The following is a 12,383-nucleotide window of genomic DNA, read 5'->3' on the forward strand; positions in this document are numbered from 1 at the left end:
CTATTGTCTCTCAGATAATACACTCTAATGTTTACTTCAAGATAAAACTTAGAAGGATGTTTGGAAATGTTGGATGGTGGTTTTGAAGTGTTTTTTTATCTTGACATTTTGTTAAGCTTTTAAGACAATACAGTGTAGTACTGCAAAAAAAAACAAAACTGTGTCACATGCCAATTTGTATGATGTTGAGGGCTTTCACTTTATTTTTTAATAATACACCTTAAAGCTTTTGGAACGGTTGTGGCTGCTACTTCCACCTGTCAATTTAGGCTCATTACCACTTGCTAAAGCATCAGGTGTCAGAGTTAAAACTAACTAAAATCAGCCTTTTTCAAATTGAAATTAGTCAGATTGGAGTACTGCTGCTGTTCTTATGACTGATCCGTGTACTGGCCTGTTGCCGGTACCATGTGACCACTGTGACCAATCACAGCAGATCACATGACAATTGTAAACAATGGATGGCTTCCTTTCATGCCAATACAATTGTGTTGCTAGCAGTGATTGGTCACAGTAATCACATAGTACAGACTACAGCCCATCTGTGTCATGTGATTAGCTGTTGCCAATCTCAGTTAATCACAACAAAGCAAACTTAATGAATCAATTTCATTCAGTAAAATGCTTGTATGCTTGTATATAGCAATGGAATTGCTATAAAAAAATACTGATTACTTCCCCAGAGTAGTACAATATTACTATGGTAACATTATATTATTCTGGTTACAGTGTGCTATTAAAAAATCATAAAAAAATAAATGTGATAAAAAAATAGAATTTTTTTCCTGTACTGACACCAATCAGTGTCTCTGATCACCGCCACACCAGTTATGAGATGATGCTGTACTGCACTGGTGACAGTATGTAAAAAAAAAATGGGAAAACATTTTTTTGTTATTTCTTAATTTTCTGCAAAATTATGACAAAAAAATTTAAAAAAACTCACCATGCCGCTTAGTAAATACTTCAGACTGTCTACTTTCCAAAAAGAGGTAAATTGTGAGATATGTGTACTGTTCTGAGATTTTTGGGCCTCAAGAAATGAGATAGGCCATTGGTACAGTAGGACTGATCAATTTTCAGGTACTGTATATACAATAATTTGTGGACTGTATAACTTTCCTACAAACTAAATAATATACACTGATTTGGGTTATTTTCACCAAAGAAATGTAGCAGTGTATATTTAAACCTAAATTTATAAAGAACTATTTATAAGAATTATTTATTTGCAAATTTATAAAACAGAAACAAAGAACTTGTATTTTTCAAAATGTTCTGTCTTTTTTCATTTATTTAGAGAAAAAAAACCCAATGGTGATCAAATACCACCAAAAGAAAGCCCTAGTTGTTTGAGCAAAATGCTAAAAATTAAGTTTGGGTACAGTTTTGCATGACTGCAATTGTCAATCAAAGTGCTACAGTGCTGAAAGCTCAAAATTGTCCTGAGCAGGAAGGGGGTAAAAGTGCCCGATATTGAAGTGGTTAAAGATGGGTCCAAAATTTTTTCTCATGTATCTCTCTTACATAATTGATCATTGCTGCCATTTGCCTCGAAACTCCTAGAATGCTTAGTCTACAATCGCCTGAGCTCTCACCTCACCAACAACAACCTTCTTGACACTTTACGGTCTGGCTTTCGCTCACTACACTCCACTGAAACTGCCCTACTAAAACTCACTAATGATCTACTAACAGCTAAAACCAATGGCCACTACTCCGTACTCTTACTATTTGACCTCTCTGTGGCTTTTGATACTGTTGACCATCCCCTCCTCCTCAAAAAACTGCACTCTCTTGGTCTCAGAGACTCTGCTCTCTCCTGGTTCTCCTCCTACCTATTGCAGTGCTCCTTCAGCATTACCTATAACGCTGCCTCCTCCTCTTCACTCCCTCTTTCTCTAGGGGTCCTTCAAAGGTTCTGTCATTGGACCCCTTCTCTTCTCCATCTACACCTCCTCCCTTGGTCACTTGATAAACTCCCATGGCTTTATGTACCATCTCTATGCTGATGACACACAAATCTATCTTTCTACCCCTGACCTCACCCCTTCAGTCTCCTCTCGCATTACTAACCTACTGAGCGACATATCGGCATGGATGTCACTCCACTTCCTCAAGCTCAATCTTTCCAAAACTGAGCTCTTAGTATTCCCCCCAGCCCGTGCCCCCTCCCCTGACTTCTCCATCAAGATCAATAACACAATCATCAGTCTCTCCCCTCATGCCAGCGTACCAGGTGTAATCCTAGGCTCCCATCTGTCCTTTCAGCCCCAAATCCAATCGCTGTCCAAATCTTGCAGACTTCACCTCCGCAACATCTCCAAGATACGCCCATTCCTAACCACGGAAACCACTAAGCAACTTATTCACTCCCTGGTTATCTCTCGCCTTGACTAATGCTGCTGCTAGACTCATCCACCTTACTAACCGTTCTGTATCTGCCACCCCTCTCTGCCAATCCCTCCACTGGCTTCCCATTGCCCAACGAATAAAATTCAAAACATTAACAATAACGTATAAAGCCATTTATAACTCTGCCCCAAATTACATCACCGATCTTATCTCTAAATATCACCCAAACCGTACTCTCCACTCCTCGCAACACCTCCTACTCTCTAGCTCCCTTGTCTCCTCCTCCCCTGCTCGTCTCCAGGACTTCTCCAGAGCTTCTCCCATCCTCTGGAACTCTCTACCCCAATTTATCAGACTATCGCCTACTCTGCTCACTTTTAGGTGATCTCTGAAAACCTATCTCTTCAGGGAAGCCTATCCTGCCCTCAGCTAATACTGGAATCTTCTACTTTTCCAACCAGTCCATCCCCCACAGTTACTACCTTTTGTACCACTAGCCCCTCCCTCCTAGATTGTAAGCTCCAAGGAGCAGGGCCCTCAAATCCCTCTTGTATTGAACTGTATTGTTGCTGTGTTGTCTCCCTCTATATTGTAAAGCGCTGAGCAAACTGTTGGCACTATATAAATCCTGTGTAATAATTGTTAAACTATATATTAGAAATCATGATTTAATCATATTCTTTTATTCATTTATTTTATTTATATTTAATTGTATATCTTCCACTTTGAGTTATGCATTAACAGTGTTTTTTCAAAACTGAAAAGAAAATAGCTACTTGCAAGGGCATTTAAAACACAAATACGAAAACAAACTATAACGGATCACCCAAAATGTATATAATTGAATTAAAAAAATATACATTTTTAAATAAGGTAAAATAAATACAATAATTTGTGGAGATGGGGCTTTGAATGTGTAAAATGTCTAAATAATATTATGAAATTTGTGTAGGTTAACAGGTATTTAAAGCACAATAAAAAAAATCTCTGTTTTAAAACTGTAAATCAGATCCTTTCTCTGTGTGCTTACATGCAGTGTGCAGACCACTTGTGCTGAGCAGAACTTAATGAATGGCAGGTAACCAGGGACAATGTCCCAGCAGTGCTGCATGGATCCCAGCAATAACTATATTAGTCAGCTAAATGAGTCAACAACACGTTATCTGCTGATAACCATTTCATTACATATTGAAAGGCAGGGGAAAAGCATTTTCCCATAGAGTCCTCCAGCTAAGGCCAGTGCCTGAAGAATGAGATTAAGGAGCTCTAGACATTTTATGTTTTCTGAGCCTTTACAAATTTAAAAGGATATATAATGAAAACTCTTCAGTAAGTAAGAATTTTTTTACATATCAGCTGTTTACAATACTTTTATATAGTGAATAAGCATATTTTAATTGCAAATTTTATGACATGCAAATATAATCTGGGGCTTCATATTAAAAAATTGAATCAAAAATTTGAATTGAAAGATAGGAATGTAGGTTTGAATGTTTGTTTATACTACTGAACAGGAGATTGGTGCTGGACTGGTGAAGAAGAGTAATATTTATGATTTTGGAGCAATCCTCTTAATGTGTAATTGCTGTTATGTCAGGGTGGAAAGTCCAAAAACTCAGCTAAACTATATGAAATCATTTTATGGATGTTTGAGTCAATAGGAGTTATTGCTGTACCAATGGGAGCTATTGCTGCATTCAGCCTATATTTATCTTATCTAAGCTTAAACTTAATCCACTCTTTTGCTCTACTTGAACAAGCAGATATGGTCTTTGGACTTGGTGTCATAGAAACGTACTTTGGGCATTATTTACTAACATGTTAGGCCTGTACTCTTCAACTTTAAAAATGTAAATATGCTAGAATTATTAGTTATGTAAAAATGTGGATAATTATCCTGAAAATGTTAATAAAATAACAATTAAAATAACTAAGTAATATAGTGCTGCATTATATGCTGGTACTATATATGTATAGTGTGCCTAAAGTAACTAATGCAGTAAGGTAGGGAAAGTAGACATTGTATTTTTATATACAGCGTACATGTATAAATTATGAGTACTTCAAGGCTTTTTGGATAGGCAATATTCAGCACTTTCTTCTATAGCAATAAAAAAAACCTGTTCCCCCATACCTAAGTAATCGCTCTTTAAGCTCCACCTCTTTTAATTTATAGCTTCTCTAAGCAGGTTCGATTGTGGAAGAGTATATTGTCACTTATAATAAAGACCAGAAATGCTCAATGACTTTTAATTCACACCTTATTCATTACTTATTCATTACTAATCTTCTAGTAATTGTAGCAATACCAGACAAAGGATGGAGGCACAAAAGGTGAGAGCTGGCCTTAAAAATCAAATTTCAAAATACACTAAAACCACTGCTGGAAGAAATAAGAAACAGTATCTATCTCCTGTACCTTTCTGTTTCATAGCATTACGTTATATAGGGTAATTACCATCACCCTATGCTATTCATGTCATACTTACGGTACTAATTAAAAGGTTTTTTATTAGTTCTATAAATAGAGATTAGTATATTTACCTTAAGAGTATAATAATAAAAATGTATGGAAACACTCAATTTTTATTTAACCACTTGCCCATCAGATGATTTACCCCTTTCCTGACCCAGTGATCGACTGCTGTAACCGCCAATGGTGGCGCAGGTAGGGCAGCATGTGCAAGCGCGCCCCCTATTCAGAAATGCAAAATCTGAAATGCAAAATATATACGTGATTTTTCACAGCCCTGCCGCCTTTTAGCAGTAGTTCTGCTATAGGGTGGCGGGGAACTGGTTAAACAGGCAGAACATTTGTACTGTACATTCTCCAAAGAATCATTAAGTATTCAATTTCAATTGTGTGTAAAGCCAAACCTTTTTATCAGGAAGGAAATTGTTATAACCCCTGTCTATCAGTGACATTTTCCTTCCTTACTTGTCCCAAAGACAGAACAGAAAGTAAGAAGTCTCTCCAAAGTGAGGGGAAATCTACTCTGAGACAGCTATAACTGGAACACGGGTCTGCAAAGGAAAATTTTCCTTCACCATCTATTTCTATAACAAAACTACACTTTTGGATTTTCCAACAGTTTCATTCCCAGTGTTAACTAGCACAAATAGAAAGGGTGAAGCTCCCCAGCCTGGACACAGGCAGCAGTAAAAACCTAACAGATAACCAAGATAAACAGAGACAATTAAAAAAATAGGGTGGAGGGGAAGCATGTTTTCAAATATGGCATTTGACATGGCATGTAGGGCTGCCCAGTGTCAATGTAGACAGGGGAGAGTATACCAACATAATAGCACCTGGGCCCCTTGGTCTATTTAAGATTGCTCCCTCAATGGCTGTGAAAGAAGAGAGGTCAGTTTTATCACAAGTTCACAGCTCTAAGAGTGTTTACTTTGTAATAATTGGAAAATGTCCTTGGCTTTGAGTGCATATCTATCATGAGAGTTTTGAATTGAAAAATGGCCAAAACAGTCAAAAAAATTAGTAATCAGGTATAAGCCACAACAAAACCAATAGTTGAAGGTTTGTAGAGAAACCAAGCCTGGTGGAATTGTAGGACTAGTCAATATCAAAAGCAGAGGAGTGTGTGATAAGATCAGATTATGTATATTTTTTAAACTATCCCAGAGTTTAAAAGAGTGTTTGGTAATAGGGCACATCAAGGGCACTCTTTCTTTACAAGATAGCCACAAGAAATTACTTAAGACGGGGCCACAAAGATATGCTTTCAAGGAGAGCTACAAGGAGACTAATTTAGGTGATTGCCATGGTACCAATTGCGTAAGCTGGTCTGCTTGATAATACTTCCATAAGAGGGGGAGGCCCAGACCTCCATTTTTTTTGGATCTATACAAAACCATCTTAGCTACCATAGGAAAAGTATCCTTCCAAACAAACCATGAAATATTTTGGTTTACCCAGGACAAAGTAGGGATTTCAAATAAGTAAACAGTTTCAGGTAATTTGCCCAGAAAAATGTTGAAGGATAACATCAGGTGAATGTCTAAGGCATAATGCAAAGTGGGTCCAGGAAAAAGGAAGACTGCTGAAGTGCATGCACTGTTTCTGTGGGTAGACCTTTAGATTCAGGTGCTTAGATCTGGTCTCATTAATATAGAGCCCAGAGAGTCGGCCACAGCAAGCCAATAATGAAAATAAATTAGAAATTGAAAGAGTTGGTCAAGAGGACAATTATATTACTGACAAACAAGCAAACTTTGTGAAGGAAGCCCACCACCTCAATCCCTTTACCATCCATGTGTAAGAGGATTACTTGAGCAAGTGGTTCTATCACTAAAGCAAACAAAAGTGGAGAGAGAGGGCAGCCCTGTCTCATTTCTCTAGCAATTACAAATTGGCCTGAACTATAACCTGAAAAACACATATGTATGTGGGGACCTGTATTGGACCAAGTTCAGAATCAAAAACCAAAACCCCAATGTTTAAGTGCAAACTGCAGATAGTCCCCCACAGACACCATTTTCCAGGGCAACATATATAATGTGTGGGGGTTTCAAGCAATTTTAAAACAAAAATGTTGATTTAACGTGTGTGATAAAAAAACAATTGTCCTGGAGAGCAGGTGGTTAAAAATCTAGTAAACAAATTCTCTCTAATGCCCACTTCTTCTTCAGATATCTAAAGCCATGACATTGTCTTATTACCTAGTTTTCATTTGACTTCCCCCCTTGAATATCCACTATACTATACAGGTCTTAAAGTGGTTGTAAAGGCTCAATAGAATGCACGAAGGTAAAAAACCTTCTGTGTGCAGCAGGCCCCCCCCAGCCCCTCAATACTTTCATGTGCCCCATCTCGATCCATCGATGTGCACAACAGCCTCGCTGTCCCGGGTCTCTGCCTCCTTATTGGCTGAGACAGCAAGCTGGAGTCATTGGCTCCTGCTGCTGTCGATTACAGCCAGTCAGCCAATGAGGAGAAAGAGGGGCAGGGCCAGACCACTGCTCCGTGTGTGAATGGAGACACAGAGCAGCTGCTTGCTATGGGGGCACCTGACAGAAAGGAGGAGCCAGGAAAGCCGGAAGGGGACCCGAGAAGAGGAGGATCCAGGCTGCACTGCAGGTAAGTATAGCATGTTTTTTATTTTCCAAAAACATAAATTTACTTTTAGTATCACTTTAAGATCTACAGAACCTAAGGGTTAGTTGTCAGCTTTATACTTCTATCTCATATATTTCTTTTTCTAAATTGATTAATAAATGAAAGACTGAAATTTCACACTTAGAATGGGGATATGGGGAGGACTATACCTACTTTTCCGAACAGTTTAACAAATAGCAATATAAAGTCTCACATTTAAATGGATAGGACCTGGATATAAAAATGGAGTCAGCAAGGTAAGTCACACCAACAGCAAACAACAAGTTATTCCAATTTTTTATCCTCCATAGGACATAGCTTAGGCTCAAGCTCCCTACGTTCTGATTCAGTTGTCCAAAGCGTAATACAACTCATCTAGCTTCTGGCATTTTATTTGGAAATGTCCAACTGTTGACCATATTGGATAGAATTTTCTTACGAAATCTCTGACACCAGACAATCATTTTCTCCAGTCCTATTTGGGTTTTGTGCAGGAGAACCTATGAACCCATCACAAAAGACACTTCATAACTGAATCCATTTTCTGCTAATAAATTTGTACTAAACAGGATGTTGTAGGAAATCTCTCTATCACTGGGCTTTCTTTGGTAAATTATTTAGTGCTGTGCAACAAGGTGATCTATTATCGCAGAATACGCCCACATAATAATATCTGGAACAAATGGCTTTCTAACCCAGCCACTGAATCTTCAGAAGACATAGCAGATTTAAAGCATACTATCCTCTATATACTGTACTTGATGTTGCATGAGATACCTATCTAGCCTACTACCAAATGTGTGTTCAGTATTACCAAATGAACCAGGGCTTATCCCTCAACAAAGCTGAGACTCTGATAACATGGAGGTCTCTTCTGCATTCTGGCATTTCCAAACTGAAGTCTTCCACAAGCAAAAATATGAATGTCTAAAATATGCTCCAGGTTTGTGGTCTCCAATCCAAGGATAGCACAATAATATATCCTTATTTGCAGGGCTTTTTTTCAGCTGGAACTTGGAGGAACTCAGTTCCACCATCTCTGGCTCAGGCCCTCTGCTCCCCCACTCACCAATATCACTTGTAAACACAAAAGTCTGGCTTCTGTGTTTACAAGCGACAGGTTGTCTCCCAGCAGCTCCCAGAGATCTGATTTCCTGAGCAGTTCCCACTGAGTGCAGGATGGGGAAAAGAGAGATACTGATGCTCGGGGTGCAGTGAGGGCCGATACTCTCACTGGATGGTCTCCCTGCAAGTGAGAGAGGCATAGCCACCTGAAATGTACAGGGAGGTACTAGAGTCACCTGGGCGCTTCAACTTAATACAGCAACAAAAGTAAGAAATGTGGAAGATGCACTCTGTGTGCAGTGCACCCCTAAACTCTGTACTCTGTGTGTAACCCCCCCGAACTCTGCACTCTGTATGAAATGCACTCCCCGTATTTATTACCCCTTTAAAACTCTCCCCCTGTTGTTGCAATTTGACACCATACCCACTATTTGATGCGTTTTGGGGAGGTTGGCAGGGTTTTGAAAGGTTGCGGTTGAGTTCTGGCACCTATTTTCTGTGAAAAAAAAACCCTGCTTATCAGTAATAAACCAATACATTTGCAGAGGCATATTGATATATTAAAATATAAAGTGTATGTGCATCCAAAATGTTTTATTGTAGTTTGGATTAAAGTGGGGAAGGATTAGAACCTCCCACAGGTTTCACTGCTATCTGGGACTCCATTACACTTACTGTCTGGGTGACAATGGTTTCACAGGACAGAAAGTTTAGGGAAAATCAACAGCAACACAAGCAGAAGTAAAAATGTTTTTAGTACAGTAGAGGAAGGCTAGACCCCTCCCTGCTTTTTTTTCTGTATGTGTCTTTTTTTCATATTTTCCCTTATTTCGGTAGCTGCTGTAGCCAATGTCACCATGACAGTAAGTAAGGGAAATGTCTCTAACGAAGCAATAGATAGCAGTTAAAACCAACAAAGGTTTTGATCCTTCCCCATTATATCCAGTTAAAATAAAGAGTTTTGACTAGACATATAGGGGTTGATTTACTAAAGGTATATAGGCTGTTTACTTTGCAAGGGACTTGCATATTTCAAGGGAAGTTTTCCCTGGAGCATAGTGGGTTTGGTGAAATTTCACTTTGCAAATAATACCCAATCACATGCAAAGAAATAAAAAATACAGAATTTTTGCTTGCACATTGGATGATGGAAGCCATCAGAGCTTATTCTCATTCACTAAGCTCTGGGAAAACTCCCCTTCCAAAGCACAACATCCCCTGCAAAGTGAACAGTTTATTTGTTGATAGTAAATCATTCCCGTAGTGTTGAAGAACATCACTATACATATCCTTTTTTGGGACAAATATCATTATTACTTTATTGCTCTGTATAGTTGGATACATGCATTTTTTGTACTACTATTATTATTATTTATAAAACACGTTTTCAAATAAAGACATATATTTGAAGGGGAAATTTACCCTAAACATGCTAGCAGGTAGATGTTTTTGTTTTTTTGCAGAAGAGTTAAACTATGTCTGTTCTGAAAAAAGAAACTTCTCACCTTCCTGCACACAAACTTATTTGAACCATACACTCATCTGCACATGAAAAGTTCAGTGCATATTCTTGGCATGCCTTGGTATTGGACTGCACCTACTCTGGGATGTTTGCACTGGAGTTACATCACACCAGACCGGCCAGTTAAGATGACCAAAATGCCAAACCTAGAGGAAGACTGGACAAAGATGTTGGTGTCAGCAAGGGCAATTGAGTAAAGAGGACTTTAGTTCCACTTTAAAAGAGTGGAAATAGTTTCAGTACTACAGTGAGGTTGATTAACACACTTTCAAAACTGTGAATGTTCCTCATTTAAGTTGTTCACCAAGTTCTTAATACATGCCTGAGCAATTTCAGTCTTATACACTTACAATAAAGTTTAGATTTTCTCCCATAGAGTTTACTCTATTTGATATGCAAGGATACATATGTAGTTTTATGATCAAGAAAGCATCCTTTAATGTCACTGAAATATTAATAACAAATGAATTACTGGTTATGTATATAGCAAAAGCATATTACATGGTTTAATGCTTATCAGAACTCGCTTTGTTTTACAGACATTAATCACAGCTGATGCCAGTTCCAGCCATCCAATGAGGACCCTATGTAAACCTAATAATCTTTTTTATTGAGGATGAGATAAAGATGCTTGTAGATTACATGAATTGCACTTCCTATTATGAAAGCCCCTCGTCATACACGACACCTATTGAACTGGCCACCAACGGCACAACAGTTGACTCAGAATGCCTTTCACAGTCTATCCTAGTCATGCGGATGTTTTTAATTCCTGTAGTGGTCTGCAGCATTGTTACTCTTTTATTCAACCCCCTGATCCTCTTTACTATCTTAATGAATTACAAACTACGGAAGGAGACAAGGTATAATCTCCTGGCCAATGTGATGATCTCAGACCTCATCTTTCTTCTGTTTAATAGTCTAATTTCTACTTGTAATGCCATCCGCTGGTACATCCACTGGTTTTTGTGCTTTACCATGATTGTCTTCTCATTTTCAGCCTATACCAGCTGTGTTTTGACATTTACAGTTATGGTAATCGACACCTACATTGCTATCTGTTTCCCTCTTCATTATTATTCTCTCTTGTCTGTCCAACGCTCCAGGAAAATATTATCAGCAATTTGGATTTTTTCAGTTGTTTTCCCCCTATCTGTGTTTATATTTTCGGAATCATTTAATGGACAGCAAAAGGAAGGTCTAAATGTTTGCCTCTTGCTTTACTACGGGCCTCAAGAAAAAAGGAATAACATAGTTACTATAGTCTGCTCCTTTGCCATATTTTTCTTGATGATTTGCTCTGTTATGATCACGTACTTTTACATTAGGTTATACACAATCACACGGCAGACAGGTATATGGGTTAGCCGATTCTCGAGAGCTCGAATAACCCTTCTAACACATTCCATTTTGCTGTGTTTGTATATTGTACCTGCTTTTATATTGACTGCCGAAGTCATAATGTTTAAAAACAATGTAATTGGAATGGATGTTAGGTTGTGGATTTCTGCCAGTAACAATGGTGTGATAATGGTGATGCCTCGGGCACTATCACCTGTATTGTATGGACTCAGGTACCGTGAGATATCCAGCTCACTAAAACTCTGGTTTTCTCGGAATAGAGTGAGCTTCACTGGTACAGATGGATGCAGATAATATACAGTACAAACTCACAATAGCACTGAAATTTTTTAGCATTTGTAATTTATTCAAATATATGTGTTGTTGCATTCTTGTTCAATAAAATGAACTATCATTTGTTTGACAAAAATAATGTATATAGTTCTTGTTATTTAGTAAGGCATGTCATTGAGTAAATTTCCTATGCAGAAGAAGCTTTAGATTATTTGGACAAAAATTTAGGCTGACAGCAGACAAAGATCACCCCGCCAGCAGAGAAAGGAAGAGGGGAGCAGTGTCCCAAGTAACTCCAGAAACTTGACAATGTAGATGAGGATGAACGCTGCTCAAACCGATCCCCAGGAATCAGTTTTGCCCTGCCCCTCTGTGACCAAGCCCCCCTGCGAGCGGGTTGAAACCTGTCAGGGGGCGTGGCCAGAGTGACAGCTGAGGCCATCTCACTACATCCTGTTCCTCTCTGATTCCTGATTTGAGCGGTGTTCATCCTCATCTCAAAAATGTATGCTTGTTCCCTTGTGTTGATATACAGTGTGTGAAAGCATAGTATGTTTTAGTTTGTAACTTCAGGCCTACACTACCAGAGCCATAATTTTCCTATGTTAACAAAGGCACACTGGAGTTAAATATGCTGTACAGAACCATGTGAAAATAGCCACAATGATAAGAATTTGAAAAAACGTAAGCAAT

General features: G+C 38.5%; 1 protein-coding gene across 1 annotated transcript; it reads left to right on the forward strand.

Moving 5' to 3' along the window:
• The first annotated feature begins 3,554 nt into the window (after nt 1-3,554).
• Nucleotides 3,555-11,829, forward strand: LOC149467014 (putative G protein-coupled receptor 148). The gene is made up of 2 exons (XM_089672385.1): nt 3,555-3,684; nt 10,595-11,829. The coding sequence occupies exon 2, from the start codon at nt 10,683-10,685 to the stop codon at nt 11,709-11,711; it is 1,029 nt and encodes a 342-aa protein (XP_089528511.1). The 5' UTR covers nt 3,555-3,684; nt 10,595-10,682; the 3' UTR covers nt 11,712-11,829.
• The last annotated feature ends 554 nt before the right edge of the window (nt 11,830-12,383 follow it).

Source organism: Staurois parvus, unplaced genomic scaffold, assembly GCF_062004578.1.
Source record: "Staurois parvus isolate SC_StPar_1 unplaced genomic scaffold, SC_StPar_1.0 ptg000126l, whole genome shotgun sequence".
Classification (NCBI taxonomy): Eukaryota; Metazoa; Chordata; class Amphibia; order Anura; family Ranidae; genus Staurois; species Staurois parvus.